Here is a 20,418-nt window from a genome sequence, read left to right as displayed (position 1 = left end):
ATAAATAGGAATATTTGCATGAAATTTTACCTATTTTTATACTTATTATTTCTTAATGTAAAAATGAGAACATGGATGAATGGATTTGTTATTATTACCAGCTTTACTATTTTAATTCATCTTGTATAGCTACTGAATTTTGTAGCTCTGAAAGTATGCAATCTTTATTTTGGTTAAATTCTTGAAACATCAATCAAATATTAGAAAATAATTAATATGATAAAACATATTTTATACCTCATATTTATTTAGTGACATTAGCAAAATGTTTTCATATAAATCTTATGTCTGCTTATCTATAAGGTAGATTAAAAAATCTGTTACTATCCCTGTTTGATCTGGGTGAAGGCAGGGATCTAAAATGACTTGTTTAGGGCCATACAACTAATTAGAAGATCTGGTACTACATCTTCTAATTAGACTTATTGTCACTACAAGTTAAATGTTCAAACTGAAACAGGAAAAATTATTAATACCTTACTTAGAGCTGTAATTAAATATGAATATGTATGGACAAACATATTTAATTGCTCAGTGAACTATTTCAAAGACAGTTATTAACCTAATTTCAAAGACAATTTTTAACCTTATAAAGAAATATTTCAAAATTTGCTTCATTGAGAAGTCAAGTCTGAACACAGGCATTATAACACTATAAAAGAAGTCTGACCTCTGTTCTGACAATACTGGAGGAATAAACTAAATATTAGATGTCTTTATTCTTTCCTATTCTAGGCAGAATGGTCTTTGTCATCTTTTTAAAATAGTGCTGCATTGTAAATCTCTGTCTGAAGCAGAATGGGAATCTTATGAATGAAGTTTTCTCTGTCCTGAACCAGAAAAGGAAATGAACAGTTTGCCACATTGCACAGCTCTAGGGGGCGCCATTCTCTTAAACAAGACTGAAGTTGTACAGCAGTGTGCATCAGTCCCAGAAGTGAGGGAAAGATTTTGAAAAGCACAGCTCACCAATTACAGATGCAAAATATTCGTATCATTTTTTTTCCACTTTGTACCCTTATTTTTGCTAAAAATCAATTTATACAAGCAATAAAGAGGTAGACAGTTTGCTATTTGGAAGTACAGTAAAACTAGGACCAGTCGTAAGAAAGATCTGAACAAATTAGTGAAAAAAAAGTATAACTATAGGACAACCAAATTAGCTTCAAGTGCATCATGCAGTGCAATCATTTTTTCAAATATTTGTCGAGTACTATATTTGGCATAAGACACTGCATTATGCTCATTGGGGAATACAGAGCTGAACAAGACAAGGAATACCCTCCAACAGCTCACCTTTTATCAGCAAAAGATAGAACATATGCACAAAAAAATTTGCTTGAACTAAAATGATCAATTTGTCTAACAAGGATTCTTTTAAAGTAATTAATATGTAAATTGTGACTAGGAAGAACTTGCAGCTTCTAATATTCATTAGGTATTTAGTAACTATTATGTGCCTTCTATGTATAGAAAGCTTCAAAATAATGTGTTCTCTTAAGTAACTTCAGTATTCTCCTTGCATTCTCAGATGGATTACCTAAACTTTCCTTTCCAGAACTACATCATTTTAGATTTTGAATTAGAAAAGTTGAAATTAACGAAGTTAAATTGTATCACTTAAAGAAAACCTACTAAACATATTAAACAAAAAGCATATTCTATAAACAAAAAAAATCCTCAATAAATTTATAAACATTGAAATCAAAATATTTTCTCTACCCACAATGGAATGAGGTAGAAATCAATAACAGAGTTTTGGAAAACAAGAAAATTCACAAATATGTGGAAATTAAGCAATATACTCTTAAACAACCAATAGGTCAAATAAGAACTCACAAGGGAAATTAGGAACAATCTTGAGGTGAATGAAAACACTCACAACATCCCCAAACTTATGACATTTGTAGCATAGGCAGTGCCAGAAAAAAATTTATAGCTGTAAATTCTTACATTATAAAAGAATAAAGATTTCAAATCAGTAATTTAACCTCACACCTGAAGAAACTAGAAAAGGAAGAACAAACTAAACCCAAAGTGAGGAGAAAGGAAATAATAAAAGATTGTAGTGGAGATAAATGAAATAGAGAATAGAAAAACCATAGAGTAAATCAACGAAACCAAAAATTGGTTCTTTGAAAAGATCAGTAAAACTGACAAACCTCTAGCTAGGTTAACAAAGGAAAAAAAGAGAGGACACAATTTACAAAAAAAATCAGAAATGAAAGGGAGGACATTACCACCTACCATACAGAAATACAAATTGTAAATTTGAGTCCTTACAACTTGTGGGGCCTCTCCCACTTGGAAGAAAACCTAAAATTCAAGAAAACCTAAAATTCCTACAGTGGCCTCCAGAGCACTACACAATCTGCCCCACTACCTCTCTGACCTCATCTATGAAAACTCTCACCTTTGCTTCCTCTGCTCCAGCCATTCAGGCTGTTTTGCTGCTCTGAATGTACCAGACAAGGCTCTGCCTCAGGGCCTTTGCATTTGCAAATCTACTCTCTGTGGAATGTTCTTCCCAAAGAGATCCATACAGCCAACTCTCTCACTTCAAGTCTCTGCTCAAACGTTACCTTACATTAACACCTTCCTTGAAACTACCCAGTATAAAATAGCAACTCTCCCACGACACTGTCATCATTATACCCTTCCCTGCTTTGTGTTTCTACATTGCACTTGTTGCCATTTGACCTACTATATATATGGCTGTTTTCCCCACTAAAATATAAATTTTAGGAAGGGGAGTATTTTTGTCTGTCTGATTTACTGCATCCACAGCACCTAAAACAGGATCTGACAACAGAGATCAGGTGGCCCAATAAATATAGACTGAAAGAATGTTTTTTTCTAAAATTATTTTTAAAAAATAAAGCAAAATCCTCCCTCTGAGTTTAGAAATTACCCATATTTCTCTTTTGATCTCTCCCTCCCCTCCGTGGGTAGGAAAATTGCATAATTATAAAAATTGCTTAGCCCATAAAAAAGGTATTAGTTAGCACACCCTTTTGTACATTATCCTCTAAATTGCCTAACATGCTACCTGTGTTCTGTTATGATCTTTCCTAGCAGTGTCTGGCTTGAAGTTGGCACTCAATATTTGTTATTTACAGTTCTAAGATCACATCCGGACTCTGCTAATTACCAGCTGTGTGGTATTGAATGAATGACAACATTCTCACCATCAGTTTCCCTACCTGTGAGAAACGGGGCAAATGACATTGACCTCATAGTGATGTCATGTAGACAAAATGAAATAATGAATGCCAGTGCAGATCCTGGCACATCAGAAAGGTCAAAATATGTCAGTTTCCTTTTCTTGCAACCACACTAATTCTGTTCAGCATGACATTTTTCCATCAAGGAGGAGCTTCTCAAAAGTTGTCAAACAGCAACATAGGGAGAGGAAGAATTTAGAAGAGGGAAGATGGAACCAATACCACAGTGAGCTTCTTCACCATTTTTCAAAACTCAGCTAATTGGATGGAACAATCTGCAGCAGACATGGAGAGAGAGGGGGAGGAGAGAAGAGAGAGGGAGGGGGGAGAGAGAAAAGGGGAGAGAGGGAGGGAAGGAGGGGGAGGGAAGGGGATGGAGAGAGGGAGAGAAGGAGGGGGATGGAGAGAGGGAGGAGGATGGAGAGGGAGAGAGGGAGTGAGAGGGAGAGAGGGAAGGGAAAGGGGAGGGAGAGAGAGAAGGGTGAGCTTTTCCTGACTGGTGACCGCTGAAATGGGTCCTCTGTCCTGACTGAAAACCAACCCTTTGAGTGAGAAGTCAGATCCCTAAAAGGAGAAAAAAACTTCACTCCAAATGGATAATAAAAGAGATATGGAAGCAAAATATTTCTCCTCTTGAAAAGAAACTGACTTATATGAAGTGGGGAGAAGGGGGGGTGGGGTGGGAAACCTGGAGAAGGAAAAAGGAAGTTGGAGTCAGTCAGGCAGACAAATTCTCTAACTACGCAGGCAGAACTCTGTCATCCAAGGGGAAGTGAATTCCACCTGGCTTTGCACTTTCTCATATGTCATCTTTATTTGAACAACCACCTCCCAGTAATCTCACAAACCAGGCATTCCAGTAGTAATCCTATTTTACAAATGAGAAGCCGGGGCTCCAGAGGTTGAACACACTTGTCCCAGGAAGGAAGAGAGCCCAAATCTAAAGTCACAAGTCCCAAGCCAAACTCAGCTCTGAGCTCTGCCTTTTGACCCTCTAATCAATATACAGACCACAAACACAGTCCACAAAGGCAAGTAAACAGAGAGAAGCAAACAGGTACTTAACCGGTGGCTAGAGGAATGGATTAGAAACCCAGCCCCGAGGATTCGAGCTAGCAGCCTCGCGCCCTCCTTCCTCAGAGCCTTCACCGTGGCACCAGAGACAGCCCACACTCCTCCCACCCGACTGGGAGCAAGGCCACTGTCAGCCGAGCGGTACTGATACAGTCCACGCTTACTTCTCTCCAGGAGGCAGGAGCACAGGCTCCCTTTCCCCAGAGCTCTGTTGGGGAGACTCAAACCCGGCAAGAAAGGCCAAACAGAAAGCGGACAGAACAAAACCGACCGCCCTTACCACTTCCATGGCTTTCCTCTGAGGCAGAGTCTGGGAGACAAATCCACCTTCCCAGAGCTGGATCCTGGGGCCAAGCGTCTGCCTTTCCCTGTCTCTGCCGGCCAGGAAGCAACCACTTCCCTCAGCCCCGGGCACACCTGAGCCCAGGCTCCCCACCCATCGCACCCGGGCCGCGGCTCCTCCCCCTCCCGGGACTGGCGCGTCCCCGCTGGGTGGGCGGGAGCCGGTCTCCATCCGCCGAGTCCTGCTGGGATGGGGATTCTGCCGCCGGGCTCGGGGAAGCGTCTCCATCCAGAGACCCGCTAACTCCAGTCCTTTCCCAGCCATCCACCTTCCACCCCTTCCCACAGTTCTCGAGCAGGACTGGTCCCACAGTAACTCCGAAGGGGAGTTCACTTTGTGCCCGCGGCCCGGGGGAGTTGCTGAGGAAGGGGGACAGCATGTTTCTTGTTAGTACCTAATGTTCAGGCTGGACAATGTAATCTCCATTTGTAGCAACCTCCTCAGACTCTGCCCCTGCGGATGGCTACTTAGCTTCACGAAAAGCTTTCCCACGAACAGGGAGATCCAAGCACAAAGGGGACAGAGGCTGCCCACACCCAGAAAGGGAGCTCAGGAGGGGGCCTATTTTGGGCCATTTTGGATACATTATTGTACTTAACTCCTGCAATAGCGCTGGGAGGTGTTATTACTCCCATTTAAAAGGCAGGAAACTGAGGCTCGGAGAAATCAAATAACCTGCCCATGGTCACATAGGTAGTAATCAAAGAATCAGAACTTTGAACCCAACTCTGGCTGACTCCAAAGAACTTTTGTTTTTGTTTTCTGGCAGAGGTGGTTCTGGAAAACCAAGCCTGGGTTCTCAGCCCTTGGGGCTCACCAGGGATGGCAGGTGGCCTGAACTGTGCTTTAAATACATGTGAGACTTTTCTTGCATTTTTAGGGCCGAGCTCACAAAGCTAAGAGCCTCTCTTGCCCTGACCAGGGCAGAGGAGGTGGGAGGGCAGGTAAGGAATCCCCACCTACAACCACTGCTCCTCAAACAGGTGGTTCCTAAACCTCGCTGATCTTCAGAGTTGCCTGGGGAATGTATTAACAATACAGGCTTCAAGGCCCCAACCCAGACAACTGAGTCAGTGCTTCTGGTCTAAGGTCTGATCTGGGTTTAAATAAACTTTTTAGGGCAGTGGGTTTTTAACTTTATTAATTAATGACACAGTAAAATGTTCATTTCACATCATGACTCAGCACACTCACACATAACACTAAAATAAAAATTTCTCAAAGCAAAAATTCTCTTGCTATGTGTGATGACACTGATATTTTCATCTCTCTGTGCCATAAAATGCCATTTAATTAAAAAACAAAGGATCAGCACATTCTACAACATTTGATTTCACGACTCACAGTCCACTGCCTTGAGGACTCTGCTTACAATCAGAGTGGGGCCCACTCTAAATAAATGAGGCGCAGGGCATACAGAGGTCCTCTGCACTGTGCCTTCTATGCCCTGGTTCTCGCACAGGTCAAGGGTATAGTTCAAGGGTATAGACATCTTATATACATTTGTATAACAAATAATATGATGGAGGAATCATCCCCAGCAGAAGTTCTCAGAACTCGGAGCCCTCCCCCAAACTCCCAGTTTGTAACCGGATTCTCGGACTCTTTGCTCTCAATGCGAGGACGCCACCTTGTGGCCGCAGACCAACCTACAAAGGCGGAGGGGCACGGGCTGGGGCAGAAGGGCTCTCAGCTCCCAGGACCTAAGTCAGCTGGGAGGTCTGTGTTTCACTGCTTGGTTTAGGACAAATCTACAGGGGCAGGTCCTGGGATGTAGTAGGCGCTAATCATTGATAGCTGTTAGGGATGGGGACTGTTTTACCAATAGGCTTAAGAACTATGTCTCTTGGAGCCCCTTTAGGATCACCTTTTATGTACCTTGTGATCCTCTAAATGTTAAACTCAGCTTCCCCACCAGCTCTTGGCCTTGGGAAAGTCACCTAACCCCTCTGAGATGTATGTTCTTCATCTGAAAAACTAAATAAGAGGGCCAGCAGTGTTGGTTTAAGGATCAATATGCCATGTGAAAATCTGGTACAGTACTTAGTGCTAAGGTGGAAGCCAAAATTCCAGTTCTCTTCCTCTCCCCGACCTTCCTCAATTAATGGCGGCTGTATCAGTGTCAAAATGTACATGCTACACCTGAATATACAAGTGAAGTAGCATTCCTTTATTTCTCTATAATCTCGATTTGCTCGTAAGCCCCCGTCACATGAGAGTGTTATAAGGACAACTCATGTATACTTACATTGGAAGCATGGCAGTGAAAAGGCAAGAACAACGTGCAGACGTTGTCGGGAGGGTTTTGGGTGAGAAATTTGGGGTTCGACCTAAGTTTAAGAAGATCTTGTTACACCCTAGGAATAAATCATTCAACTGAATAAAGAAGAATGAGATCCTACTATATTTGACCCACTTTGGTGGCCTGCTGCTAACTTCAGGCCTGGGTGGATTTCCCTCTGAACTGCATTTAATCATGGACTAGGAGATGACTGACAGAGCACCTACTGCCAGCTGGGAAAAGTGCTGCAGACCTTACAAACATCACCTTATTTAGTCCCTATTATGGTCCTCAGTTTACAGTTGAGGAAACTGAAGCACATATGAGTTAAGCCGCCTATTTGAGCTCACACAGTTAGCCAGTGAAAGAGCAGAAACTCTGGTCCGGGCGGTCAGGCCCCAGAGCCCATGCTTACAACCACCCTGGTTGCTTCCATTTAAATCTTAGAGAAATAGAGAATAATAAATCAGAATCTGAGAGCTTGAAGGGTTCCTTGAAGCAACTTTTTCCAAACTCCATCATGAAAGAGGTCAGTGAGAAAGCTGAGCAGATACTTGGGCTGTATTTAGGCTTAAAATCAAGACATTTATGTTCTTTCAAGTCACTAACTTCAGTTTGCTCTTCTGGATAATAGTAATGACAAGCCATATTCTCCAATGATATCCCATCCGTTCTTCGGTGTACTAAGCAGCAGGAATCAATGTTTCCAGAGCATTCTTGATGTTTCTAAACCTTACCTACATTTTTACATACTGCTTGAAGCTTTTCAGTGCTGCCGTTCATGTCTCCATTTTTCATTTCTTGGCAAACATAGTATTTACACTCTGCACCATAAGTAATGGTTTCTAAAATAAGGTGGGTTTTAAAATATCCAAAAATGTGAAATTGTGTGCATTCATCTCTTTCTAGGGCAAACTTTGAGCACTGTATGTTATATGATGACAAAGCTGGTGTACATGGATTGATTATCAGAGTTAGGATGTTGCTAGAGGAACCTGTTATTAATATTAAAATTATTATGGGTTACATTAGTCATTTCTGAGAATTTCCAGTGTAACATGTAATCTATTTATGTATAATTTATATCCTGACTTCTTTCAAAAGGGAGAGAAAGAAAAAGGAAAGGAACTTGAATTATTGAGTGTTCATTGTGTGACAAACTACACAGATCGCATATTTTTTCTTTTATTCCTCACAGCAACATTCTAAGTCTAGAAATGTTATTCCTAGTTGACAAGTGAAGAAACTGAAGCTCAGGAAAGTCAATTATGCAAAGAGTACAGGTCTGAGTCTCCATTTGAACTCAGCTCTGTCCTAATCCATTGCTTTTTCTTCCATCTCATGCCGCTCCCCAAAAGGGCTTGATGGAGTAGACAATTAAAAGCCTGGTAAAACAGGATGGTCAAAAAGAAGATAGCCATGCAGAGGTGGAGCAGGGAATGGAGGTGGACAAAGGGAGGATGAACAGGGCAGAAATATAAGATGATTACTATAAGGTATACAATTACTTAAAAATTGGTTATTTAAAGATAAAATGCTTAAAATTCTCTTAGAAAGGATGTGCTTTCAAGAAAGGGACTTTTTACTTTTACCAGTCTGTGAAAATGGAATAATTCAGCTGGTTTCTCTCTTGCCTTGAAGATTTGGGGCTTATCTACGCAATCATCTTAATAGTACATCATAATTTTTTAAGACCTTTTTTAAAGGATGCCAAGCAAACATGATCAAGGCAAGTTATCTTTAATAGTCTTTGAAAAAGAATCTGAGCATCTCTCCTGTGCCTGGTGCTGGGCTTGAAGCTGGGTTGTGGCAGCCCCTTTGCATTCTTGTAAGGAAACCATCCTCCCCCGTTAGTGCCACTTACCTTATTTATGCATCACTCAGATGAATTATTGAGATGTTTTCTAATATGCTTATCTTGTAAGTTCAAAGTTAGGAAGCTATCTTTTAGGGAGGGGTTAGGGCTTGCCTGGAAGTGGGATGTCATTTCCAATTATCAATCACTTCCAAGTTTCATCAACCAGAAAACTGAATCCTTTAAAAACTCAAACAGCTGGTCTTAGGCAGTGTTCCAGTTTGTTAATGCTGCCAGAATGCAAAATACCAGAATTGGATTGGCTTTTATAAAGGGAGTTTATTAGGTTACAAATTTACAGTTCTAAGAACGATCCAAACTAAGGCATCAACAAGAAGATACCTTCACTGAGGGAAGGCCAGTGACGTCTGGAACACCTGTCACCTGGGAAGTCACATGGCTGGTGTCTGCTGGTCCTTTGCTCCCTTGTTGTGGTTCAAAATGGCTTTCTCCAAAATGTCTCTGGGGTTCTGTCTTCCCTCCTCTCTCTCAGCTCCTGTGCATCCTTGCTTCTTTTTCCCAGGACATTCCTCTCTAAGCATCTGTGGGTACTCTTTTAGCTTCTCCAGGGCAAACTCTGGGCTAGCATCTCCAAATGTCCTTCTGTCTGCATCTCCAAGTGTCTCCAAGTGTCAGCTTTCAATGGCCATCTCCAAAATGTCTCTCTCAGCTTCTCTTAGGGCATTTTGTCCTCCCTGCTCTCTGTGTGAGCTCCGTTTAAAGGAATCCAGTAATCTAATTAAGACCCACCCTGAATGGGTGGGGTCCACACCTCCATGGAAATAATTCAATCAGAGGTTCCACCCTAATCAATGGACTAATCAGCCTGCCCCCCACAAGATTGCATTAAAGAATATGTTTTTTTCTGGGGAACATAATATATCCAGACTCTCTTTGGGTCCTGTTTCCTCAGGTCTGGACTTCAAGGTATAGTCATACCACATGTCTTTAATGCTTGGAGGCTCAGAATACTAGGATGTGGGAGTGGGATGTGGGAAGGGCCTCACCAAAATCCACAGGACATATGGTATGTGACTTGTGACTGTGTGGATGTCCTAGGGCTGCCAAAACAAAGTAACACACACTGAGTGGTCCTATGGAAGACCCAAGCTGTAGATGCACAACTCCATTTTTCATTTTTGTAAAAGAAAATTAGGTATTTAACATGTAGCTTAATCTCTATTTCTCATATGCCATCTCTTCGTATTTGGTAAAATCTGGTCTAGCTAGACATTTCAGCTTAGCCTCGGCTCTGCCATAGAAGGAAGCACTATGTGTCCACATTTGGAATGGAATGTGCTCTGAGACCAGCATGGCTGCAGTATTGATCAATGAGAGACTCCAGGGAATGATGAGTGTGGAGGAAAGGGGATAGGAGAGCCAGGCCTCTGAGGTCCAGCCACATCTCCTCACATATTGGGAGATCTAGAGATTATTTTGGTAACAGATGTAAGGTCGGCAGATACAATGCCTTGTGCTCACCAAATTCAAATTTCTATTCCTTTCCTTGGGTGCATGAGAAGACTATACTTCCCAACCTCCCTCACAGTTAGGTTTGGACATATGACTAAGTTCTGGTAAATGTGGTATGGGAAGAAGTAATGATGCTACATCTGGGCCTGCTCAGTTGTCCACATTCTCCCTTCTCCTTTTGCAGCAGAATCACAAAATAGAAGGGGTCTGGAGATTTGAGTACCTACTTCTAAGATGGCTATTAAAGAGATCTGTCCAATAGCCATCAGAATGTGACATAAATGAGAAATAAATCTTTACTCTTTTAAGTTATTAAAATTTGGGTTTGTTGTTGTTGTTGTTGTTGTTGTTACTGCAGCATATCTTACCCATTCTGACCAATACAGCTTTCTTACAATACATTAATGAGACATGTGAAACTTTTGTGGTGATAAGGAAAGCAGAAGAAATAGGAAGGGTTGGGTCAGGGAATACAAGAACCGAATCCTGATGTGGCTTTAGCCAACTTCCTGATGAGCGAATCAGAGACCAGACTGCAAGGCCTAAACGACATGATCTGGGCTGCTTGGAATAACAACATGTATCCTTTATTGAGTGTTACTTTGTATCAAGCACAATGATCATTAATTTCTATATATATTATCCTGGTCAATCTTTCAATAATTTAGGAGGTAGGAGTTATTACCCCCATTTAATAGATGTACAAAGAGATTAAATGTTTCGCCCAAGGGTACCTAGCCCATAAGAAGCAGAACTGGGTTTCAAACTCAGATCTATGTAACTGAGGTAAAGTCATGTGCTATTAATCATAATGCTACAGGAGTTAGCCAAGCTGAAGCTCACAGGGGTGGTATCACTGTAATTTCGGGAAGGGATGGGGTCATCTGTTAGAGAAGGATTATTGTCAACATCTAGGAGGTAGAGTTCAACACCCAGGGAGAGACAAGAGCATCAAGGGCATCAGGCAGGCAGACTAGGGTTTAAGGCCCCACAGGGAAAGAAGAGTGCAAATCAAGAATAGAGACAGAAGTTGAGTCGACGGAATAAGTCAGGCACAGTGAGAGCCAGGGGACAGCTGAGTCACAATGACACACTGGTGACAGAAGATTCATATCAGAGAATACTGGGCACCAACCAGGTCAGGGTAGCAAGATTAATGCCAGACTTCCCTTTCTAGTGGGGACAGCCCCCTACCACCCTGCCCTCTTGGTCAGGAGATACTCAGAACTTGAGCAGAACTGGGCTTTTTGGTCAAAGGTCTCCAGCACCTGCTGTGTGTAAAGCTGGGACAGGTGGCAAAATGGATTAGAGGGGCCCTTGTTCTGGAGGAACACATTTGTGAACAGGTAAATTTAAAACCACACAATTAGTGCTTCGTTAGAAACATGGGAAAAGGGCTGTAGAAACTCTGTGTATTTGATTTTTTACCAATCCTGGCTTAACCACTTACTATGGCTTGACCAGTAGTTACATCCTAGAGCAAGTGGCTGATGTCTTTGACTCTAAGCTTCCTAATCTGTACAATGGTGCTAACAAACTCAGTCCCACAAGTGGTTATGAGTATGAAATGATAAAGGTTTATAAGGAATCATGCACAGTGGTTGACACCTAGTAGCCACTAGGAAATTGCCAGATGCTTTCCCACCATCCTTTCCATAGAGGAGAATGTGCCTATCTTTGCCCAGAGGATGAAGGGAGGCTTCACAGAGGAAACCATGTTTGATCTTAGTCCTAATGTGGTTGAGAGTGGGGGCAGTCCAGAGGGCAGAACAGCTTGTGAAAAAAAACCCACCTTCAACAGTCAATATACCCAACTAGGCCCTGTAGGGGGACAGAAGTTTAAAAAGGCATGGTCTCTGCTTTCAGTAGTTGCTGTTTCTGACCCTTTGCTGTCCTGTAAGCAGCCCTAGGGGTTGCAAAGGCTATTCTGTCTTAATATCCATTGTTCCTGCTAACTAACCACATTGTCAGAGTAGCCAGCAGCACAGGCGCTGCACCAGCTTGCGGGGATGGGGGAGCAGCCAGGCCCCATCACCATGACCCGCATGTGACAGATCTCAGTCAACTCTGAATGAGGGTCTTGGATCGGACAGACCATTTGGCTCCTGTTCAGGTTGCAAGATGAGAGTCTTGTCATTGAAGTGATGAGCTTCCTGGGAAAAGAGGTGGCATGTGTGTCAAAGAGTTCTGGCTTCCTACTGTCTCAAGCCACGGTGCACAGACTGTGTGTACATTAGCCAGGTGGAACTGAGTGTGGAGGTCAGTGTATTTATGCAAAGGCATTTATCACCATGGCATTTAATCACCTATGTAAACATTTGTTGAATTGAATTACCTCATTTGATGCTCACAGCCACCTAGTAATGGAAGCAGGGTACATATTCACTCCCCATGTTACAGATGAAAGAAATGCATCTCAGAGAGAGACCTGAAAGAATTTCATCAGGGCTAGATTAGAAGTGTGGCATATGGTAGAAGTGGGGGGGTGGGGTGTGGGAGCTGGGGTATTGGGAGAAGAGAGTTGTTACAGACTAGTAACTTTGAGCAGGAGCTTGATCTCTTCACCCAGCTCAACCAGGTCATCAGCTGCCTTTCTCTCTTTTAGATTCCAACTATATCCTTTCCACCCCCACCTCCTGGTTCCTAAACCTTCATTCATTCAACAAGTATTTATCTGATCTCTACTATGGGCCAGGTTAGGCCAAGGCATATGGTGCAGAACAAATTGCACACTATCCTTACATCCACAGACCCTGTAGACAAGTGAAGGAGTCAGACATTAAATAAACAAATGAACCATTATATGATCACTCATGGCTGTAAGTGCTATGAAGGAAAGTAATAGGGAGCTATGGAGTAGAATAACAACGGAGACTGCTTTGTAGGAGTTGGTCAAGGGGTCCAAGTTTTTCCCAAATTCTAGACTCATTCATTCATCCAACAAATATTTACTGAGCGTCGACTCAGTTCACAGAGCTAGGCACTGTTCTAGGAGTTAAGGACTCACGGAGACCCCTATGTCTAATTAGTTGCTAGATTTCTCCACTTGGGCATGCTGCAGACACCTGAAACTCAACGAAATAATAACTGAAGCAATGACTGGATCACCTAACCCTGCTCTAAGTGGCATCAAGCCCATCCATGTTCCCAAGCAGAAACCTTAGACATTCCTGACTCCCAATGATCCTTCTTTTTCTCACATGCAATGGACACTAAGTTCAGTAGATTATCCCTTATTCAACAACATTCAGTAAATATTTATTAGGTGCCTACTCTATGCCCATTCCTGTGCTGGCACTTGCCATTCAGTGACACAAAGCAGATGCAGTCCTTGCCATCAAGGAACTTACCATCTAGTTTCACCTCGGAAATGACTAGACCTCAACAACATCTCTCGAATCAATTTGCTTCTCTCCATCCCCTTTTTGGGGGGTGTAGGGTTAGGCCTGAGGTGTCCCTGCCTCCAATCTTCCACCTCACACCAAATGAGTCATCTTAGTGTTACTAGAGTGACCTTCCCAAAAATGAATCTGATAACATCATTCTACATTAACAACTTTCTCTGATTTTTGGCAATTGTGAATAAAGCTGCTATAAACATTCACATACAGGCTGTTGTCTGGGCATACATTTTCAACTCCTTTGGGTAAATACACAGGAGGGCGACTGCTGGATAAAAAATTAGAAGCAACCAAGATGTCCTTGGATAGGTGAATGGACAAACAAACTGTGGTACTTCCATACAACAGAGTATTATTCAGCAATAGAAAGAAATGAGCTGTTAAGCTACAAAAAGACATGGAAGAACCTTAAATGTATATTACTAAGTGAAAGAAGCCCTTCTAAAAAGCTACATTCTGTAAGATTCCAACCATATGGCATTCTGGAAAAGTCAAAACTATAGAGACAGTAAAAGGTCAGTGATTGCCAGAGGATCATGAGGAGGAGGGAAGGGTTGAATAGATGGGGCACAGGGCATCTTTAGGGCAGCAGAACTACTCTGTATGATACTGGATACTGAATTTATGACATTACACATTTGTCAAAACCCAGAGAACTGTACAACACAAAGAAATGAAGAGTGAAACCTAATTCATGTAAACTATGGACTTTAGTTAATAATAATGTATCAATATCGGTTCATCAGTTGTAACAAATGCACCACACTAATGCAAGATGTTAATAGCAGGGGAAATTATGCAGGGTGGGAGTGGGGAGAAGGGAAGAATGATATGGGAACTCTCTGTATTTTCTGCATAGCTTTTCTGTAAATCTAAAACTTTTCTAAAAAATAAAATCTATTATAAAACAAAGTATCTCCTCTGACTCTCCAGTGCCTACAGGGAAAAGTTCACATTCTTTCCCAGGACGTGCAAGATCCTTCAGAACTGGCTCATAGTACCTCTCCAATCTCAGCTCTCTTTATTCTGCTCTTAACATATCTGCCATCCTGAATTTTTTCATCCCTAGGCTCACAATGTTATTTCTTGCTTCCGGACATTTGCATATCCCATTTCCTCTCCTAGAATGCTGGGCCTGGCACAGCTGCCATCCACCTGTGATGCCCCTTGCCCTTCCAGAGCCAGTACAAGTGGCACCCTTGCATAGAGCCTTTCCTGATGATGACAGGCAGGGCTCATCCCTCAATCCTGTTTCCCACAGTCCCCTCATTATTGACCTCATAACCAAATGCGACTACAAAACCACTCCTGCTTATCTGCATGTGATAACATCTGAGTGTTCCACAAACTCACCTTCCCCTGGAATTTTCAGGCATCTTGAAAGGGGCTTCTATGTCCCACAAGCCTGGCTGTCAGCAGGATTCACCACAAGCCATTCACCATGTTCTTCTTTGCCTACCCTGGTTCTTCCTGGAGATGTCCACCTCCCAGGGAGCTGTGGGAGGAGCCTTCATCTAGCCATCGCTGATGGTGCCCACTGAGACACCACTGTCTTTGTTCTCACCATGCATCAGACGAGGTATGAACAACTTCTCGTGCATACACTCATTGTATTTTCACATCCTTGAGGTAGGTACGAGCTCTCCTTTTTACAGATGAGAAAGCTGAGACTCGGAGAAAAAGTTACATAGGTCAAAGTCACCACGTTGGTAAATGTGAGAGCTAGAATAATCCCCTGGCCCGTCTCATCCCAGGGCCAGTATTTCTTAACTGCTAGGATGCTTTTCCCCTCCTACCGGAGGTGTGGGCTCCAGCTCAACCCACCAGCTCAGCCCACCAGCCTTCCTTTCCCTCTGCTCTTGAGTCCATTTCTTCCAAGCAGACAGTGGGGCACTCCAGGGCAGGAACTGGTTCATATTCCTTCTTATTCTCTGTACCCAATTCAGTGATGAGTCTGTAATAGACGTTTACTGAATGAATGTATTGCCTTTACCTTTCCTATATGTTGTACCAACATCCACCAATTTCTTTCATTTGTACCATTCCTTCAAATAAAGTAATTTGGCACCCAGCTGTTGTCTTGGAGATCCTGAAATTGGCTAGAAATCTCTCTAGGCCATCTTGGCAGTTCTTTAAGCACTGCAATTTGATTTCAGTCATATTAACCAAAATGAAACTTCTGTGAGGAATTATATTTATTGAATTCCTTAGTTTGGGAAAGATACTGAGGTGTAAGTATGTTGAATTTAGACAGGACCAAGTACTCCTGATTCTGAATTTCTGAATTTGGTTTTCTGAATTACTTGTTTCCAGTGGTTCATTCTAGAAAAAAAATTTCATTAACATAAATTATTTTTCTTTTCTGTTCTTAATGCTAAGCTTCTGCTCAATAGCTGGTCAGCCTCCTTTACAGTCAAGTCCATAAGGGGTCAAAGTGATATAAGAGTTAGGTGTGGCTGGAGGGGGTAGATATAGGAGCTGCCCCATCCTCTGGATTGCAGCAGAAGCATTCACTCTAGCCATTCTCAGGCCCTTTCCAAAAGCCTCATTTCTATTCATTTGGCCTCCACACTGTGGAAATATAATAAAGCTCTGGGCACCATTGAGGAGGCCATCCAGCCATGTGTTGGCCTCACACACAGGGGAGCATTTTTGCAGCCAGCCTAGTATCCAAATCTTCCATTTTGACCATGAATATGCATCTTCCCTTCATCTATAAATTGCACTGGGCTCTGGGACTAACTGTTAATTGGCCTCACTCTTGCTAAAGTCACATATCAGACCTGAAGAGTGGAAAGATAATGAATCCCTCACCATTGTCCTATGAGTCAGCCAACAGCCTCAGTTTTTTGTTTTGTTTTGTTTTGTTTTTTGATTCTGTAATGTTCTCATTTTGACAATCTCACTCCATACCTAATATCTTCCCCATTTGTGCAGCAGTGCAGATGCCATGCAGGACCTGAGTGGTAGTAAGCTTGAACAAGGGAGTTGGGGTTGGGGAACCTAGGCCAGGAAAAGTGACGGAGCTAGAGAAAATGCATTTTTAGCCAGAGAAGGAAAAGCAGATTGATAGGAAGAGCCGTGAAAGTGTTGCAAAAAGCAGAAATATAAGAATTACTTATAACATGGTTGTTCATTCACCTATACTCTGGTTTCATTCATTAAACTAACCATCCTCAGGTACTGCTGGATGGGGAGTGGAGATGATGTATCAGTCCAGGTCCAATCAGGAAAACAGAAATCACTCCAAATATTTGAAACAGAGGGAATTTCACACAGAGAACTGGTTATACTGGTGATGGAGGAAAGGGACCAAAGAAGGGACCGTGAGGAAACTCATATATTAGCTGAAAGAACAAAGACAGGAGGCGATGTTACCAAGACCCAGGAAATGAAATCACTCAGAGGAAGCTAGAACCACTGAGGGAGAGAAATGGCCCATGGCATAGATAACTCATGAGTCTTCAAGAGAAGGGAAGAAATATTCCAAGCTTCTCCCTTCCTCCATCCCTCAGTCTCCTGTTGGTGCCTCCTTTGGCCAAGCCTAGGGAGAAGCCTGCTGATCCAGGACCATGCAGTCTCCAGGGGTCTGATGCCCAGGAATACAGAAGAGAGCAGGGCGAAGAACGGATCTGTGGACAATCTGTCCCAGATTAGGCATAAGTGATAAATAAAACATTATAACAGAAAATATTTAAGTACTATAATAGACATTTTTAAAAAAGCTACAGGGTCCAAAAAAGAAAAGAGGGTGGAGGGGGTATGGGTAAGGAAGCTTTCTGGAGGAGAGAATGGATGAGCTGGGTCTTGAGTTAGGTGTAAGAATATGAAATGGAAGCAGGAGAAGAGCATTTCAAGAGAGACAGCAACATGAACACAACCACAGCTTCCGGAAAGGATCTGACATCCCCAGAAAGCAGAGACAACTTTAGTCTGGCTGGAGGACAGGGTGTGTGTGTCGGGGAAGCTCAAGGCCTTGAACTGTGTGTGGAGGAGTTCAGATTTAGCTTTTAGGCTGGGAGAATTCGCCAGAAGTTTTTAAGCAGCAGGGTGATATAAGGAGGGAGGTAATCAGATCTCCATTGTAGAAGACTATATAAACCTGTGACCTTCCTGTCCTCTTCTCCTCTCCTGTTCCTCCTCCTCCTTCTTTTATTCAATAAACATAACACTCACGCTCTCCTTAGTGTTTGGTCTTCAACCTTTGTTGTAATGCCAGTATTCAAAGTATTTTTAAATTTCTCCTTTGATAATTGCCTTTGGATCCTGAAATATCTTGTTTGGAAGGACAAATCTTGGATTTGGGGGGTAGATTTATTTTTTTAGAACACCTTACAGAAGATTGGGATTCAAATAAAGTGCATTGAGTGGTTGATCCAGCCTTTTTTTTTTTTTTTGTTAAAAATGAGATTTGCACAATCACCACGTCATTGGAATATGATAACTTCTTTAGGTGACTGTTCCTTTGGATATCTAAATAATCTATTTAAAAATCAGTATCATTACTTTATGATTAAATATAATAACACCTCCATTTGCCGTAAAGAGCAGAAGAAAAGAACAATCCCTTCCATTTGTATAACATCTTACAGTATCTAAAACAGTTGCTCAAAATCAAAAGGAAGAAAAAGTACACAAAAAAAAGAAGGGGAAAGGAAGCAGAATAGCAAGAAACTAAATTATTCTTGGGAATTTTTTTTTTTTAGCGCTGCATTGTCAAGAGAGCCAGGATGTCAATATCTGAGGATATTTAAAGAAGTCAATTATCTGAGGATATTTTAGGGAACTCATTGTCAGAAGGCTGGGAAATTGAAAGCCATAATGCCTAGTTAACTAACAGATTTCTGAATGGTCTGGTGACTATTTTGGACAACCACAAAATAACATTTACCATCTATCCCTATGACTTTTCCCTTGCTGCTAAGGAAAAAAACATACCAATAATTCTGGCACACATTTTTGATGGCCTACCTAACATCCATTTTCCCCTGTTCTCACTCCTTCCTATAAAAAGCCTCCTTTTAAAAAATGTGTGCCCTGTGCTGACTTGGGCAGCACATATACTAGAATTGGAACAATACAGAGAAGATTAGCATGGCCCTTGAGCAAGGATAACACACAAATTCGTGAAGTGTTCCATATTTTTCCGCAAAATACCCAGAGCAAAGATGAAAGAAATGCTTAGAAAAGAGCCTCATGATGAGGCCTTTTTTATCTGAGGGAGTGAGGGTCCTTCTAGGGATTTCTCCCTCTCTGTCAAGTTGGAAATAACATGCAGCACTTGAAGGTGCTCCAAGATGGGGCTGGAAAGTTCAATTACTTCAATGAGCTGATAGATCACCAGAGATCTACATCCATCTCCAGAAACCAGCAGATATTCCTCCAGGACATAGAACAGGTGTCACAGCCACCTATGTATGTCCAGGCCCTCTTTGACTTTGATCCCCAGGGGGATGGAGAGCTGGGATTCCATCAGGGAGACCATCCACATCATGGATAACTCAGACCCCAGTGGGTGGAAAGGACCTGCCATGGACAGGCAGGCATGTTTCCCTGCAACTCTCACCCTGTGAACTGGAACGTCTAAGAACCAAGAAGAGACTATTTAAAGAGAGTGAAAATTTTACAACACATTCAAAATAAGTAAAACCCACAAGCTGCCTCTAATGGCAGCCTGTGAGGGAGCTCAGAACACTGGGCTGGGTCACCCTGCTGATCCTCCAACTTTGGTTGGAACTTTGGGGGTTGGGAGGGGAAGCTGGATATAAAAGCACCAAACTTTACCTATAAATTAAGAGCTTTTATTATGAATGTTCACCCTACCTCTATTTCTCCTCCTCTATTCTTTTTATTTCCATCCTTTTTCTCTTCTTTCTCTTGTGCATGGCATTTAATGCCATGTATAGTCCTAGCTGATGCCAATAATAAAAGAAAAGAAACAAACAAAAAAAGTGCACCCCGATTCTTCCCCCTCAAGTCTATGTGATTTAAGGAAAGTTGAGCCCACTGCTAGCTACAGGTGTGAGTCCTGATTGGTGGATAATCAGCCCATTCTCTCCTCCTGATCACAATATTTAGTTCAGGGGTGAGTATGTGATTTCAGCCAGTCTATTCAGAGAAAATATCAGCATTCTTTCTTAGCATACTAAGCATACCACTTGTTTTCAAAGCAGACTAAAACACATAGTAGAAGGAGCTTAAAGCAGCCATCTTTGACCATAAGGGAAGTCAGGTTAAGAAGAAAGCTTCTCAGGCAGAAGAAAGAATGGAGATGCAGAACAAGGGTCCTTGCGCTCAGTGGATTAAACCCCCCTGAAGCTTACTCTGCACTTGGAGTGTCTAGCTTTCCGAATCAATAAAATTCCCTCTTAGTTTGCCGGTTGGAATTGGGTATTTTGTTTCTTGCAAACAAAAACACGTGTGATAACAAAATTATCCTTTTCAGAATGTAAGTGTTGTTTACATGAGACAATTGTTTTTTTTTTATTTTAATTTTTATTGAGATTGTTCACATGCCATACAATTATCCAAAGAGCCAAAGTGTAAAATCAATTGCCCCCAGTACTGTCATACAGCTGTGCATCCATCACCACAATTAATTTTTGTTCAATTTTTAGAACCTTTTCATTACTCCAGACAAGAAATAAAGACAAAGAAGAAAAAAAAAAAAACAAAGAAAAATTAAATCCTCCCATATCCCTAACCAACCCCCCTCCATTGTTGACTTGTAGTATTGGTATAGTACATTTGTTACTGTTTTTGGAAGA

General features: G+C 41.9%; 1 protein-coding gene and 1 non-coding gene across 2 annotated transcripts in view; one reads left to right on the top strand and one right to left on the bottom strand.

Moving 5' to 3' along the window:
* Positions 1–4,905, bottom strand: part of FYB2 (FYN binding protein 2) — a 195,013-nt gene extending 190,108 nt beyond the window's left edge. The window contains exon 1 of the mRNA XM_037809498.1: positions 4,579–4,905. Coding sequence (XP_037665426.1) covers positions 4,579–4,905 — 327 coding nt within the window. The remainder of the gene's footprint in view (positions 1–4,578) is intronic.
* A 13,785-nt stretch (positions 4,906–18,690) lies between these two features.
* On the top strand, positions 18,691–18,797 carry LOC119528432. The gene has a single exon (XR_005215729.1). It is a non-coding gene; the product is annotated as a U6 spliceosomal RNA (small nuclear RNA).
* Positions 18,798–20,418: the final 1,621 nt, after the last annotated feature.

Source organism: Choloepus didactylus, chromosome 2, assembly GCF_015220235.1.
Source record: "Choloepus didactylus isolate mChoDid1 chromosome 2, mChoDid1.pri, whole genome shotgun sequence".
In the NCBI taxonomy this organism is placed as follows: Eukaryota; Metazoa; Chordata; class Mammalia; order Pilosa; family Megalonychidae; genus Choloepus; species Choloepus didactylus.
This window is presented reverse-complemented; position numbering and strand designations above follow the sequence as displayed.